The sequence below is a fragment of the Chiloscyllium plagiosum genome, unplaced genomic scaffold, assembly GCF_037043375.1.
Source record: "Chiloscyllium plagiosum isolate Xiang-an unplaced genomic scaffold, Cpla_swu_hap1 HiC_scaffold_53X, whole genome shotgun sequence".
In the NCBI taxonomy this organism is placed as follows: Eukaryota; Metazoa; Chordata; class Chondrichthyes; order Orectolobiformes; family Hemiscylliidae; genus Chiloscyllium; species Chiloscyllium plagiosum.
This window is the reverse complement of record NW_028270191.1, coordinates 12,304,066-12,321,732: the sequence shown is the minus strand read 5'-3', so window position 1 is coordinate 12,321,732 and position 17,667 is coordinate 12,304,066. Positions and strand designations below refer to the sequence as shown.

The following is a 17,667-nucleotide window of genomic DNA, read 5'->3' as shown; positions in this document are numbered from 1 at the left end:
CTCCTCTCAAAACAAATTAATTTGGTTTGGGAGAAATGTATCCACAAAGGGACCCCTTTGTGAATTAAAGCAGATGCATAGAAACAGCATCATCTATAAGCTCCCCTCCTATCAAATACCATCATGACTTGGAACTATATAGTCATCACTTAGGCAGAGTCAAAATTCTGGAACACTCTTCCAAACACAGCTCCACATCATGACATCACATGGACTACAGTAATTTGAGATGGCAGGTCACCATTACCTTAAAGGGTAATAGAGCTGTCAACAAATTAGATTACTTACAGTGTGGAAACAGGCCCTTCGGCCCAACAAGTCCACACCGCCCCGCCGAAGCGCAACCCACCCATACCCCTATATTTACCCCTTACCTAACACTACAGGCAATTTAGCATGGCCAATTCACCTGACGTGCACATCTTTGGACTGTGGGAGGAAACCGAAGCACCCGGAGGAAACCCACGCAGGCACGACGTACAAACTCCACACAGTCAGTCGCCTGAGGCGGGGATTGAACCCGGGTCTCTGGTGCTGTGAGGCAGCAGTGCTAACCACTGTGCCACCGTGCCGCCCACAAATGTTGGCCTTGACACCAACACTCTCATTCCATGAACTAAAACCATATTCAGATATATTTGAGAAAAATCAGGGAGGCCTCATTTCTGTGAAAGTGACACAGAAATGTGATTGGATTTTCAAACTCTCAAGGAGTACTTTTATTGGTACTACTTTGTTTCACATAAGCATAACATTGTAAATCAGTAATAATGCAGTAACTCATTGTTGCTGTGGAAGGTGGCTCTGTTGTAGTACGAATCAGCTAATCCTTCCCCCATCCATTACATGAATAGATGCACATTTGGAAATGAATGTGAAATCTGGAGAACCCATTCGTAAAATTCAAATTCAGACAACAGAACTTAGACTTAAATTTGCACTCATTTTCTTTATCCTCCCCATTTTGTAAGGATAAAAATAAATTGCTTCTATTTTGATTTGGTCTTATTTTGGGAAGTGATCTTCAATTAATTTGAGGTTGAAATGCAGCAAGAAAGGAAACAGTGTACTGTTTTGCTGGAAATTGGAGAGGATTAGAATTATCTCCAAAAAAAAAAGACAATTGTTTGGGCCACACACGTACTGAACTCTAGAATTGCAAACTCAAATTTCAAGCATCAATGTTTGCAGAAGTATCTTACAAATGTTAATTTTTCACTCATATCTTTATGCACAAGTTCATGCTGGAATCCAGTTCATTAATCTTCTGTAAGTTGGCACCCTTCAAACAAGTGATAGCGTTTGGCAACAGGCCAATTGACTTCAGGACACCACAGCTAAGTCAAATTCAGTCCTCACCCGATTTCCAGATCGGCATTTCCCAGGAGCAATCACATCCATGCAAGAGCAGAAACCCTGGCTGATTTTTCATATGCCTAGTGTGAACTGGGTTTCTCATAACCCAACAATTGAGGATTAAGGCATGGTTAAAATGGGAAACATGACATTAACTGGTTAAAATTTCATAATGTTAAGACAAAAACAAAAGGCATTTGGTATGCTTTCCTTTATCGGTCAGAGTACGGAGTACAGGAGTTGGGAGGTCATGTTGCGGCTGTACAGGACACTGGTTAGGCCACTAGGCTGCAATACTGCACGCAATTCTGGTCTCCTTCCTATTGGAAAGATGTTGTGAAACTTGAAAAATGGTTCAGAAAAGATTTACAAGGATGTTGCCAAGGTTGGAGGATTTCAGCTATAGTGAGAGGCTGTTAAGGCTGGGGCTGCTTTCCCTGGAGCGTCGGGGGCTGAGGGGTGACCTTATAGAAGTTTACAAAATCAAGAGGGGCATGGATAGAATGAATAGACAAAAAGTCTTTTCCCTGGAGTGGGGGAGCTCAGAACTAGAAGGCATAGGTTTAGGGTGAGAGGGGAAAGATATAAAAGAGACCGAAGGGCAGCTTTTTCACACAGAGGGTGGTACGTGTATGGAATGAGCTGTCAGAGGAAGTGGCGGAGGCTGGTACAATTGCAACATTTAAGAGGCATTTGGATGGGTATATGAATAGGAAGGGTTTGGAGGGATATGGGGCGGGTGCTGGCAGGTGGGACTAGATTGGGTTGGGATACCTGATCAGCATGGATGGGTTGGACCGAAGGGTCCGTTTCTGTGCTGTACATCCCTATGACTTTAAGTAGAGGAATAAAAATAAATTTAATCACACCCCAAAATGTTTTAATTTCTACTCAAAATTGCTATGTACATAGAAATGGATGAGAAAAATATATGCTCACCACTAAATAACCAGGATGAGCAAAAACCCTGAATACTGAAGAGACATTATACCTGGATAAATACAGAGGTTCTCTTTGAAGGGTCCCAAAGAAACTCCACTGTGTTTAGTTGTGTTGGATTTGCTCTGGGGTCGACAATTCCTACTGATAGAGGGATATCTGAAAGAGAGAGAGGGGTAGGAATTATTGCAGAAACACAAATTCAAATTGAACAACTAGTCAATGAGTTATTCTTCCAAGTATTTTAATATTGCATTTGGTCATATTATGTAGTCAAAAAACAAGCAAATGTTGCATCACAAAGGACATTGTTGCTGGACTCTGTGCAGCAGATGACGAGTGTACCAAGAGGGAGAATTCTACTCGACAGTATCCTCACCAATCTACTTGCTGATGCATCTGTCCACGTGGATATCCTACATTGTGTCATACGGTACTGCCACCTTGCTGAATAGGACAGATTTTTAATAAATCTAACAACTAAAAACTGGACAAGCAGGAGATGCAGCGTTAGGATCATTGGGATAGTGCACTGTATATTAAGCCCAGTTAATCATGGCATATACCAACATAAAAGTTTTTTTGAAAAACTAAACAGTACCCCAATTTACCTGACATTCAGGCCACGATTGATGGAAAGCACAGCCCAAGTTTCTGTACACAACAAAAATTTTTATAATAAAAATTTTTAAAAATACAAATTAACAAATTACAAAAATTACTAATAAGTAACTAGACTAGAGCTACAAGTAAACAAATACAAATCATTGACATACAACATTAACTAAAACTAATTCCCCTATAATTGCACACAGACAAGCAGAGTCAAAGATCTACAGCACAGAAAAAGGCCTCTCAGCCGATTGGGTCCACAACAGTCAAAAATCTCCCAACCATTTTAGTTCCATTTCCAGCATTTGGTCCATAGCCTTGTATGCCCTGAATGAAAGTGCACATCTCAATACTTCTTCAACGTTGAGAATGCCTGCCTTTATCGTCCTTTTGGTACAGTATTCCAAATTCTCACTTTCCTCTGGGTGAAAATATTTTTTCCATCAATCATGTCATTGACCTATTTCATCAAGGGGAAACCTTTTTTCCTGTCTACTCTATGCTCCTCAATTTTATACCTTAATCGTGTCCCCTCTCAATCTCCTTTGCTCTAAAGGAAAACAACCCCAGTCTGCCCAATCTCTCTCCGTAACTGAAATCTTCCAGCCCAGGCAGCATCCAGACTCCTCTGTCCCCTCTCCAGTGATGTCACATTCTTTCTATAATGCAGGTTCAGAATTGCACACAATACTCCAGCTGTGACCAATCATGTATTCCCTTGTCTTGTTTGTCCCACACAACAGCATCACCTAACATTTATCCGGACGGAGTTTCATTTGCCACTGATTAGATCAACTGAACAGATGGTCTATATCCTTCTCCTGAAGGAGAAAGACGATTGGCAGAGGAAGAGAAAAACTGGAAAGTCAGTTTGGTGGTTTTTGCTTCCGGATTTGGATGTTGAGATAATCCAGCCAGATCCTTGGTATTCAGTTGACTTTCTTGAGAAGTTCCACTGGCTTGTAGGAAGTGCAGAGTGACTGATACACTTGATAAAATGTCTCTGATTTATTAATTCAAAAGTCACAGCTCACAGCAACTGTAGGAATTGTGACTGGTTTTCTTGAGGTTTAAAACTGAAGTTATTTTACTGCAGAAAACAGGTAGTGTCGTCTGGGGAAAACAACACATGCTTTTGCGTCTGTATCTTTAACTTGCTTTCAATTCCAACCAGCTCAGTTAGCCAAGAATCAACCAGCTTCACCTATAAACAACTCTCATATTTGATCACCTGCACATTACAGGAACCCACAGTCACACAAAAAAAATCACAATAGGTATCAGATTCCTTGTTGTGAAATTATGGAGCCATCCTAATAACTCCCCAGTTTAAAAATAGTTCTCTCTCATTGTAGCCCTGCTTTTTTAAAGACAAAAAATAAAAAGGCATGGTTCATATGGTGGTGAGCCACCAGCAAAATTGTAGTCAACAACAATCTGTAACCTCATAGCCTGGCATATCCCCCAACTCCACCGTGACCATTAAATCAAGGGATCAACCCTAGTTCAATGAAGAGTGCGGGTGGTCACATCAGGAGCAGCACTAGGCCGATATAAAAATGAGGTGCTTTCCTAGTGAAGCTTGCACGCCAAACAGCACAATTAGCAAGTGACAGACAGAGCCAAGCAGTGCCACAAACAATAAATCAATTGAAGTCCTGCCAGTCACTCATGAATGGCATTGAATAATTAAACTCCCTGGAGGAGGCAGCTCCAAAATATTCCTTAATGATGGAAAGCACAGCACATCCGTTTAAAAGGCATTTGCAGCAACCTCTGCCAGAAGTGCCAACTGGATGACCTATCTCAGCCTATGCACGAGATTCCCAGCATCACAGATGCCAGTCTGCAGCCATGTGGAGTCAAGAAATAGCTTAAAAAAAAACTGGATACTAACAAGGGTATGGGCCACGACAACTTTCCACCACCAGAACTGAAGACCTATGCTCCAGACAGCCACCTTCAAGCCAAGCATTTCCAGTACAGCTGTAAAACCCTCAGTCTACTCCCAAAGTGGTGGGAGAGGTCACTTTGTTAGCTCTGTCAAGAGTGTTTCCAAAGAATTTGCTTCAGATGACAGAGGGCTATACTTCTGATCAATTGGTCAATGGAAGAAATCCCAAAACACCTTCTGTGCTGTATGATAATTCTCTAACCTTAGATGGGGCTGTAATTAGTTTTTTTTGTGCACAATTGAATGTTTTACACCCAAGAAAAACATTCATCAAGACAGAAGTCTCAGAGAAAACTCTAAAGCATTGAAGATGAGAAGAGAGAGAGTCAGAAAAAGTGAAAGAAAAATCCAAAGATGATAGGGCGTGATAGAAAGTGGTTCTCCAATTGGGTAGTCAAACAATAAGGGTACACTTATCTTGGCTAATTGGTGAGTTGATGATTACTTCTGAGCAGTTAACTGAAGATGATGAGACACCCTATACCTCTCTCACTTATGTTTTGACAGTTATGAGGAACAGAACACAGTAGATAAGACATTGGTGACAGGCAGAATGATACCTATATGCCTAGAGTGAGTACTCAAATAGTGTACAAAGCAGAAAAGTCCAGTGAAGGTATATGAATATTGAGAGAGAGCAGGGAAAGCCACTGGCAAATTCAAACACGAGCTCAAAGTTCAAGATGATGGACAAGAGGCAAGGTTAATGGATTGACAAAATGATTCTAAATGCAAAAACAAGGAAATGCAGCGTTAGTTCTCATACATGATTTGATAGTGGCTTGAGCTAGGAAATAATCACATACTTGTGTCAGAACTTCTGATCATAATAAGGAGAGATCCTGCAGCAGTCTAGTAAGACACAGAAATCCAAGTAGAAGCTGTACCTTGACTAGAATATGCAAAACAATCAGGACGACAGAATAACCTCGCACACCATTTGAAGTAAAAGCCCTTATAACCAAGAGGTTCTGCTGGTTGCCAACAAAACTGAAGATAAATGAAGAGGAGACAAAAGAAAATTGGATAGTTGGAAAGAATTTGGTGTCTACACCGAGGTGCCAGGTAGGAACCAGCAAGTCTTATCATTTAGATGGATATTTGTGGAAAAACGTCCTCCCAGATGGGTCATATAAAGTGAAAGCGAAACAAGTGGCTTGGCATTTTGAAGAGTCTTGGAAATTAAAATAAAAGCAAAGTACGGCAGACGTCGGAAACCTGAAATAACTCAAAATGCACAAGAACCTTAGCCAGTCTGGCAGCATCTGTGAGAGAACCAGTTAACAGTTCAAATCCGACATGATGATTCTTCAGTTGTGAGTTGCAAGAAAGATTCATAATAGACTCAAAACATCAACACTCTTTCTCTCAGTGTTGATGTTTTGAGTCTATTATGAATCTTTCTTGCAACTCAACTGAAGAATCATGTCGGATTTGAAATGTTAACGGTTTCTCTCAACAGATGCTGCCAGACCGACTGAGTTTGTCCAGTATTTTCTGTGTTTTCTTTAAATCGGAAATCAAGATATTAGGAGTGGACTCCCCCATAGCACGGAAAGTAATCCTGAAATTTTCCTCATTGGCAACATATTCAAATGAACGCAGGATAATCACCAGGAAAAGGGTTACGGGGAGAAAAGCGGGAGAATGGGGTTGAGAAACATATCAGCCCTGATTGAATGGCAGAGCAGACTCAATAAGCTTAACAGTCTAGTTTCTGCTCCTATGTCTTATGGTCTTATTTCTAACTGATTGTACTTGAAACCTTCTAAAGAGGCTAGTGATGAAAGACTTGAGAATAAACAAATGCATTTATGAACTGAATGATTATGGTATCATTAGGGATATGGATATTCCTTAGTTAAGCCTATCTTGCTAAAAGGTTATATTCAACTGAAACCAGATCTAACAATGTTCTAATCATACCACAATCTAAAAGTCTCAGACATTTTTATGATGCATGATGATTCTCTGTGGATAGGTTCTATGTAATTTGAGCAATTTGTTTGTAAGCAATAATAGTAGTGAGTTTAAAATTGGGTGTCAGGATTTAGGTACATTTAAATATACAGAGGACCCTCGATTATCTGAAGGACACACGTGGGAAGTATTTCGTTCAATTAATCGAATTCTGGATAATCGAATGCCAGATAACAGTTTAGCCAAGCATCTGGACCTTACGATCTTGGAAAATAATCCGAAATTCGAATAATTGAGGTTCCTCTGTAGAGGTCGACTTAACTTTGCTTCAACAATCTGGAAAAAATACTACTTGTGTGCAGATAAACAGCACTTGGTTATTGCAGGAACTGAACCGTTATAGTGGCATGATAAAACATCCTACAGTTGTGGATGATCGACAGTCACATAAAACATTTTAAAAAATTAAATACAGGACAATGCATACTCAAGCCTTGAGGAACCCAAAAGGTAAGCTATGAAATTAGTCCTTCTCAGTGATGATTGTCATGCCAAACATCAGTGCTAGAGTACAAGTGAGCATTATAGCATCCTTGGTGGATGAAAACAAAACATATTTTCCTTTGGCCTGGGAAGCTAAGAGAATAGAAGCAAAAAGTGCAGCTGCAAGAACACTGGCCCTCAAAAGCAATAGATATGGCGTTTTCCTTGTAGCATATTTTAGGAAAAATTTATACTGGGTGTATCTGGGGTAGGGGAGTCTGAAAATTTGAGTTTACCCATTGAATATCATATAGCTTATTGCTCCCTGAGGGAGAAAGTACATTCGACAAAAAAGTACAACTCCAGAAAGGTTAAGGATTGATCTTGTTAATGTCAAAGAAATATTGGATAGAAAATACATCTCCAATGTAAACTTGGTCAACACAAGGTAATTGTTAAGATTCTTTTACAAAAGCAAATGCTCTCTCAAAATGCTTAGTGGAGATTCTAGAACAGGGTCTTGCATATGATGCATTATACAGGATAGGAAAATTTTTTATTTTCTGTATTTTGAAATACTGTTTTGTTAACTGTTATCAAGGTTATGGATACACAGCTAAAATGCATTAATTGGGCTTTTGTAACATGGTAGTAGCATAATGCTGCATTCTGGTGAATAAATCCATTATTAAGGAAAGGCTGGTATCTGGCTTCTTAGGTCACCATCTGGCTTCTGAGGGAATTATCATTCCTTGCCAAGTGCCATTTAGAAACCTAGAGGTACGCAATTACCTAGTCTCCAATATTTCTCACATATCTTCATGTGAGCATGGCCTGGGATGATAAAACTTCAAATCATTCCCTGCCAAGGAGGGGCAAGCACCTGCTCAACATATATTCCACTAATGTGGAAAGACTACAGATATGGACAGCTTGTAATGCTGCACTGACGTAGGTTAAGAGAAAATTAATTCAGCATCAAGAGCATGCTGCAGTTTGTCAAGATGGGAATCCGCTCATTCAGGATTTTGCATAATACAACAACTTTTGCACATCAAGTCAAATGTTAGATTAAACATGCCCTTGGCCTGAAGCACTCAAAACAATGTTTCAGGCAAAAAGATTCCTGATGAAGGGCTTTTGCCCGAAACGTCGATTTCGAAGCTCCTTGGATACTACCTGAACTGCTGTGCTCTTCCAGCACCACTAATCCAGAATCTGGTTTCCAGCATCTGCAGTCATTGTTTTGAGTGCAGTAAAAACAATGTTTACATGCATGCCTGAAAGTCTGCACTGCACCAATTTACCTAAATCTAGGATCCTGTCTCCTGGCCGGTTCCACCTCCATCCTTCCAACTGCTGGTGCTCAGTGTACTGTAGACGCCGGTCGTGAAACACCACTCGGATAATACTCTAGTGGGGAGACAAAAGGAAAGCAATGTTTTCATGAATTACCCCAATTGCTCAAGCTTACCTTACACTTATGCCAATATAATTGCACATCAAAATTAAAATGAATAAGTAGGTTGAGTCAACAGCAAGATTACAATGAATCACAAGTGATAAGATAGATGAGAATAATGAGGGGATAAATTTTTTCCCCAAAATTGCCAGCCATGGTACTATTCACAGGGTTAGTCACTCCTCACATCCACTTGCTTTAATAACTACCCTGGTTTTAAAACAGAACATTTTAAGACATAGTAAAACCTTTCCCACGCTCATCCTACACTTAAAACACACAAATGCTTATTGCACTTCAGCATATTCTGTAGAACACTATCCCAGCAGTCCTCACTAATCTTACAGGATCTGCGGAGATCTCAACACTTCTAGGAAAAAACACACAAGCACTCAAATTTCAAAAAAAGTTAGCAGAAACCTTCATATTCTGTACAAAGAACCACACTGCAAGACCATGCCAATTTTACCAGACCTTTAACATACTTATTCTCTTCCCCCCCCCCCCCCCCCAAAAGAGCTTTTGTAAAGCAAAAATTCAGTTGAATACTTACAGTCACCAATTCTCCTTCCTTTTGTCTCCAGCATTGTTTTAAGTGAGAAGGGTTAATCACTTTTTCACTTGCACTTTTGAGTATGCATCATCCCAAAATGAAAGACTAGCTACATAACCTTCATTAGGTAAAACATCCTTCATTGGATATCTTGTAAAAATTCTTAGATTCTGTTTGTCAAAGTATGTAAGAAATTGCTTTGACAGGAGCCGTTGTTTCAGCAGCTAAAATACTTTTAACACCTGTTATTTCTTTAGCTTCTTAAGCTAAAGGCAGGGGCCCCATTTTTCCCCATGAGACATATTACAAAACCACTGCACTTGAACATCTATCAGTAAGATTAGCATGTGAAGCATCACTAAAAATATATCACTATGTTCTTCAGATCATCTAAACATGGAAATTTAATGTACATTTTTCCAGATTTTTCAAATGAATGTTTTATTTGCCTCATGATTTTAGGCTGTTTTATAGTAGTATTAACTCCAACACATCAAAACTAGCATTAGGTCGAAGCAGAATAGCCAACCAGCTGAATCAACTATAGATACAGATGTTCACAGCACAGGAGGCAACCATTCAGACTATTTTGTCCATGTCAGTCAAAGATCTGACTACACTAATCCCATTTTCCAGCTCTTGGTCCAAAGCCTGGAGGGACTAAATGCAACACAAGCATACATCTAAAAACTGCTTCTAATTTAACTACCTTTTCAGGCAGAGAGTTCCAGACTCCCACCATCCTCAGAGTGAAAAGAATTCTTAATGTTCCTCTTTGCTTCTACCTATTATCTTAAATCTACACTGTATAATTATTGATCCCTCTACTAATAGAAAAAGATGCCTTCCTCATCTATGCCCCTCAACCTTTTATCAGGTCAGTTCTCGGCCTTTGCTGCTCCAAGAAAACCTTTCCCAGCCTAACTGATCTTTCCCCACAGCTCAGACCTTCCAGCCCAGGCTGCATTCTGGTTGGCAAATCACCTCTCTGGTGCAAATCACATCGCTCCTACAGTGTAGTGGCCAGAACTGCATGCAGTGCTCCAACTGTGGCCGAACTAGCATTTTGCACAGTTCCAGCATAACCACCTTATTATTGTCCGTTGATATCAAGCTGCACAACTGCTCTCCCATCAATACGTATAGAGATTTTGGGATGATCTAACATAACTAACTGGAATGGAAGTCGCAATAGGGTTGTTGATTTAGTGCTATTCCAGGCCTTCTTTGCTTAATATCTAAACCAAAGACCCCAGTAGCTTGACTCCCAATTTTAAACTCTAATCTTATTAATAACATTTCTTAAACTTCACATTGCTGCAATAAATCATTAACCTGCAACAAGGTGGCTGAAAACTTTCCTTGGATGAGGACAAGCAACATTGTGCAATCTATTTTTGGGTGAACGCAATCTATTTCAGCAAGTCTCACTGATAAATACCCACACTGGGAAAGTTTATAAGAACGTGAAATAATCTCTGACAGGGTAAGTGCTGAGAGGATGCTTCCCCTCATGGGAGGGTCTAGGACCAGAGGGCGTACAGTCTCAGAATAAAGCGGTAATTAAAGACTAAGATGAGGAGGAATTTCTTCTCTCAGAGGGGTGAGTATTTTTAGAACTCCTTGCCACACAGAGAGCTGTAGGGACAGAGTCTTTGTGCATATTTAAGGCTGAGACAGATAAGGTTCGCAATCAGTCAGGATATCAAGGGGTATGGGAAAATGATAGGCAAGAGGACATGTCAAATTAGCCATGATCCTATTGAATGGTGGAACAAGCTCAAGGGGCTGATTGGCCTACTCCTGCTCCTAATGCTTATAGTTTTTTGGTTAAATAGAATATGGTGACATCTTTACCCACTAATCTCCATTAGCTTTGTATAACCAAGCCTGCATCACTCAGCAGCGTTTTAACCTTCAATAAGTAGGGCGAGAGTATTGTGCACGCAATTTTAAGTCAATTACCTATTACCCTCATCACCCTAACATTCCAATGAGAAACATGAGGCTTTGTTAAAAAGTTACAATAATGTGCTGACTGGGTAAAGTGCAAGAACAAAGAACAATACAGCACAGGAACAGGCCCTCCAAGTCTCCACTACTACATTTTGTTCTTCCATACTAAAACTGTCTTCAGTTACAGGATCCATATTATATCCCTCTATTCCCTTCCTATTCATGTATTGGTCCAGATGCTTCTTGAATACTGCTATTGTGTCTGTTTCAACCACCTCCTCTGGCAACATGTTCCAGGCACTCACCACCTTGTGTGAAAAGTTTGCCTCACACGGCTCTTTTAAACTCTCTCCCCCTCCTCCTCTCCCCCCCCCCCCCCCCCCCCCACACACACACACACACCTTGCACCTGTGTCCTCGAGTAACTGACCCCTCCACCCTGGAAAAAAGCCTCATACTTTCCACTCTATCCATGCCATTCACAATCTTATAAACTTCTAGCAGGTCACCCCTCAACCTCCTGCATTCCAGTGAACGCAAACCCAGTCTAGCCAACCGCCAACTAACAATCGTGCCCATACCAGGCAATGTCCTGGTAAACCTTTTCTGTACTCTTCCCAAAAATAAGCTTTATCATTCTTTGTGTCAAGTTTCATTTGTGCAAGGTTTACTTCACAGCAATGTCGTCATACTCGAGGACACATCAATAGCTGCAAGGAATCAATATTAAATTCAGTGACTTGAATTCTCAGTCAAAGATGGCTAAACAATTTGCATCACTAACTCCTACATTCCAATAACAATAAGACAGAATCCTCTAGTATGTAAAACCCACCAAAGACAGTGACTTCAACAGCATCCCTTATCTGATTAGCAGGATCTAGGCTTTCACTTGGGTGTTTAATTGGGTGGAGACAAACCATTAACTATCACCTAGACAATGGGACCCTGACAGAGAAAGGGATTCAGACACTATACAGTCACTGAAATATACAGCATGGAAAGAGACCCTTTGGTCCAACTCATCCATACCAACCATATCCTAAACTGACCTAGTCCCATTTGCCAGCACTAAGCCCATATCCCTCTAAACCCTTGCTATTCATATATCCATCCAGATGCCTTTTAAATGTTGTATTTGTACCAACCTACGCCACCACCTCTGGCAGCTCATTCCTTACACGCACACCCTCTGCATGAAAACATTGTCCCTTTAAAATCCTTGCCCTTTCACCTTAAACCTGTGCCCTCGAGTCTGGAGCTCCCCTAGCCCAGGGAAAAGACCTTATCTATTTACTCTAGCCACAATCCTCATGATTTCATAAACCTCTATAAGGTCACCCTTCAACCTCCGAAGCTCCAGGGAAAATAACTCCCAGTCTAGTCAGCCTCTCCCTATAGCACAATCCCTCCGATCCTGACAGCTTTGTTGGAGTTAAAGAGAAAGGAGTACTCTGTTGCATTTGGTTTCCCTAACTTTTTCAGTCTCCAGGAATTGGCTCTGTTACAGGAGAATGTAGTTACTTGGTCCTAGGCCCAACCATCTTCAGCTGCATCATCAATGACCTCTGCAAGGTCAGAAGTAAGGATGTTCACTGATGTCTGCGCAATGTTCAGCGCCATTCGCAATTCTTCAGATGCTGAAGCAGTCCATGCTCAAATGCAAGATGACCTGAACGATAGCCAGGCTTGAGCTGAAAAGTGGCAAGTGACACTCGCACCACACAAATTCCAGGCACTGACCATCTCCAATAAGAAACACAATCTAACCAATATCCCATGACAATAGCATTACCACTGAATCCCCCACTATTAACATTTTGGGGGTCTATTATTCACCAGGAATCGCCACATAAAAAGTGATGACAAAAGCTGGTCAGAGGCTAGTGTGTAACTCACCTCCTGACTTCGAAAAGCCTGCCCACCAAGTCAGGAATGTGATGGAATATGCTCCCAATTTGCCTGAATGAGTGCAGCACCAACAGCACCCAGGACAAAGTAGCCCACTTCACTGACACCACATCCATAAAACATCTATTCCTTCCACTACTGACATTCAGTAGTAGCGTGCCTCATTGACTAGATGCACTGCAGAAATTGGAAAAATCCTTCCAAATCTATGACCATCTCCATCAAGGACGAGGACAACACAAACTTGGGAACACCACCCCATAAAGTTCCCCTTCAAGCCACTCACCATCCTGACCTGGAAATACAAATTTCAACCCAGACCTCAACCTCGCACCATGTCTGTTTTCAAGGGCAAGTGTGAAGTCCCAGTTAAAACCTAACACCCACATAACAATCAAACACATTTCACTGACAATTAATAATTCCCATCACCCGCAATGTATTGTGTGTTGTTCAGTTGTTATACCTCCTAATGAAACTGTGTTCAAGGGCATGGAAAATCAGAAGCAATTCAAACATGGTCATACAATAAAAAACTTGATCAATGCTGGATTTACAGAAGCTCTTGACTTGGTTCAGTGGGCGGATGCTTGGACTTTAACGTAACAAATACACTTTTAACAAGTACAATTTTTAATTCAACAGGCAACCTGATCCTCTCATTCAACCGACTGACATTCAAAGATTCAAAGGATTACAATTAATGAGCTTGTACTTATATTTAAAAAACCATTAATACCCATTGCTCATTAATATGGATTTAATTTCCTTTCCTCGCACCTAACAAGTTATACATGTCCAGTTACACATTTATTAACAGATTGGCTTTCAAATCTACATTAATCAGTCCACCTCCCATTAGGAAACATGGCAACACAATGCATTACAAATTGCTAACTTATTCTAATATGATAAAAATGGCATAGTCAAGCAAAACAGGCAACAAATGTTCTACTTTTCCCACCTTCACATATTTGCCATTGATTTCAGGCAACTCCCCAATTTTCCGATTGTCAAGCATCCGAATTTCATACGACTGCCCTGAAAAACAGAACAAACCAGAATACTTAACCCAAATTATCTTTACAATACATCAAAAAAATTGTTTAAAATGGAATTTTAAGAAGAGGGCAAGAATCCAAATCAAGAATCTGAAATGAACTGCATTTATATATTGCAGGCCATCAGACACCCTCACCAGAATGCATCAGACCAGCTAATTTACAAGCTGTTTAAGTAACAACACTGGAATTACTTATAAAAGTTTAGCCAGAGTGCAGCCCTCGTCCTTACCTTGGTTAAGATATGTTAGTGTTTCATCATGGAGCTTCACAGCTGGAGAGGTAGCAGCACACAGGACATACTGAAAGGGTAGCAGTTTATTCTCATTCTCTGGTGGCAAGTTGGACTCTTCCTGTTTGAAGATTGGCAGCGCAAGGACATCACTAAATTTAGAACAGAATTTAGGAAATTAAATATACAAATTTTGATTACTTCCCTCAACAGAATCTTGACACAATATTTGATCAATAAGCAGTACATATACAATGGATGGAGCCAAGATTTTGAAATTCAGGGTGAAAAACATTCGGTTTAAGTGATTTGATTGAAGTTGCTGCTCGTTTATTGTCATGTTGCTAAACACAAATCTTCTGAAAGCTAGCACAACCAATAGTGGGCGGCACGGTGGTTAGCACTGCTGCCTCAGCGCCAGAGATCCAGGTTCAATTCCCGCCTCAGGCGACTGACTGTGTGGAGTTTGCACGTTCTCCCCGTGCCTGCGTGGGTTTCCTCCAGGTGCTCCGGTTTCCTCCCACAGTCCAAAGATGTGCAGGCCAGGTGAATTGACCATGCTAAATTGCCCGTAGTGTTAGGTAAGGGGTAAATGTAGGGGTATGGGTGGGTTGCGCTTCGGCAGGTCGGTGTGGACTTGTTGGGCCGAAGGGCCTGTTTCCACACTGTAATGTAATCTAATCTAAAAAACCAGCATCTTAAAAATGTATTTTTAAATATTTTGATAGCACCAGTGTTTACTGTGGAGACTAGATTAGGTTAATGTAGAATGTCTGGTCGGCATGGACAAGTTGGACTGAAGTGTCTGTTCCCATGCTGTACACATCTCTATGTCCTTGATATTGGCAACTATGTGGAGCATATTTGAAATGGGTTTATCATTTTTAAAAAAAAAGACAGGGTTCCTAATCCAGCAGTAACCCAGTTTAAATCACCTTAAATGGCTTTCACAAAGCATACAGAACCCTTCTGGGGAAGGGTCACTCAATCCAAAACGTTAACTGATTTCTCTCCACAGATGCTGCAAGACCTGCTGAGCTCGTCCAGCAATTTGTTCGTTTATAATTTACAGCACCCGCAGTTCTTTCGGGTTTTTTAAAATACAGGATAAGTTCTAGTTATTAAAAAAAATTAAAATCTTTTGAAGTGTTTCCAAAATGTCCAATTAAACAATTGCTTCGTTTAAAGATCATTAGAATGTGTGCTGTAAAAAGAAGTCTTTTTATTGGGGCGGGAGGAGAAGGAGAACATACAAATAAGTGTTGTTGTGGTTCTGTTCGCCAAGCTGGGAATTTGTGTTGCAGACGTTTCGTCCCCTGTCTAGGTGACATCCTCAGTGCTTGGGAGCCTCCTGTGAAGCGCTTCTGTGATGTTTCCTCCAGCATTTATAGTGATTTGTACCTGCCGCTTCTGGTTGTCAGTTCCAGCTGTCCGTTGCAGTGGTCGGTATATTGGGTCCAGGTCGATGTGCTTATTGATTGAATCTGTGGATGAGTGCCATGCCTCTAGGAATTCCCTGGCTGTTCTCTGTTTGGCTTGCCCTATAATAGTAGTGTTGTCCCAGTCAAACTCATGTTGCTTGTCATGAGTGTGTGGCTACTGAGGAAGAAAAGGACAACCAACTCCCATTCCTAGGCGTGATGGTAGAGAGAAAACACCGAACGGAGATTTCGTCACAAAGGTATACAGGAAAGCCACACACAAAGACCAAGTCCTAAACTACGAAAGTAACCACCCCAACACACACAAAAGTTGCATCAAGACACTGTTCAAAAGGGCCACAACACACTGCAGTACACCAGAACTGCAAAAAGGAGGAAGAAGAACACCTATACAATGTATTCGCCAAAAACGGACACCCCCCAAATTTCATCAACAGATGCCTAAGGGAAAGACAACGGAATGAGGACATGCCACACTACCATATATCAAAAACATTTCTGAACTGACAGCCAGACTACAGCGACCACTAGACTCATAACAGCACTCAAACCAACAGCCACTCTCCGACAACAACTCACCAGGACGAAGGACCCGATACCCAGCATGAGCAAAACCAATGTAGTGTACAAAATCCTATGCAAGGACTGCACAAAACACTACATAGGACAAACAGGAAGACAGCCAACGGTCCGCATCCATGAACACCAACTAGCCACGAAACGACATGACCAGCTATCCTTAGTAGCCACACACTCAGATGACAAGAACCACAACAACGAGCACCCGAGCTACAAATCTCACAAGCTTTGAATACAAATAAGTTAACAATCACACAACACCAGGTTATAGTCCAACTGGTTTATTTGGAAGCACTAGCTTTTGGAGTGCTACTCCACTGTCAGGTAGCTGTGGAGCCAGATCACAAGACAATTTATAGCAAAAAATCTGTGTCATGCAACAGAAATGGTTTGTTCGATATATCATATCAGTTGCATGACACAGTGATCTTTCGCTATAAATTCTGTGTCTTATGATCCGGCTCCACAGTTACCTGATGAAGAAGCAGCGCTCAAAGCTAGTGTTTCCAAATATACCCGTTGGACTATAACCTGGTGTTGTGAAATTTTTAAACTTGTCCACACCAGTCCAACACCAGCACCTCCACATCGTCCAAATAAGCAGCAGGAATAGGTCATTTAGATGCTCAAACCTGCTCCACTGTTCAATAAGATCATGGTTGATTTGACCTTTACCTCAATTCTATATCCTGGCCTACCCCCAAAATTGGCTGACCGGAGAGCCAGTCTACCTCTGCCTTAAAAATATTCAATGAGCCTGCCTCCATCAGACACTGGGGAGAGAATTCCAAATGTATGACAATACAATCCCTGATCTGGGTATTAAAATTGAATTCAGATTTTGAACCATATCCTTCTGTTCTAGTCTCTCCCAGAAGGAGAAACATCTTTCAGCATTCACCTGGTCAAATCCCCTCAGGATTTTAATAGAAATCCCACCTATATCCATCAGCTTACGCAAATTGCAAAGCACATAACATTAACAGTTGTCCACTTTTTGTGTTTGTGTGCATACCGTCAAGTGTAATTAAAGGTTGTGGCTCCTCAGTAAACTTTTCTGTCTTTTGCACTTTTCAAGGTGTCCTAGTTCTGGTTTCAAAAAGTATCTATTTTACCTTGACCTCTAAAAATAATTTCCTCTCCAACATTTTCTTCTCTAAAGAAAACCCCGCCTTAGTTTCTCATTAACTACAGTTGGTGGTTTCAA

At 40.9% G+C, this 17,667-nt stretch overlaps 1 protein-coding gene across 3 annotated transcripts in view; it reads right to left on the bottom strand.

The window, feature by feature from the left end:
• The window catches only part of tfcp2 (transcription factor CP2), a 128,498-nt gene that overhangs the window by 75,359 nt on the left and 35,472 nt on the right, over positions 1-17,667 (bottom strand). For all 3 annotated transcript variants that reach the window (XM_043682045.2, XM_043682043.2, XM_043682044.2), the window contains 4 exons: positions 14,440-14,591; positions 14,111-14,187; positions 8,572-8,677; positions 2,348-2,454 (listed from right to left, as the gene is read on the bottom strand). In XM_043682045.2, the coding sequence (XP_043537980.1) occupies positions 2,348-2,454; positions 8,572-8,677; positions 14,111-14,187; positions 14,440-14,591 (442 nt within the window). The remainder of the gene's footprint in view (positions 1-2,347; positions 2,455-8,571; positions 8,678-14,110; positions 14,188-14,439; positions 14,592-17,667) is intronic.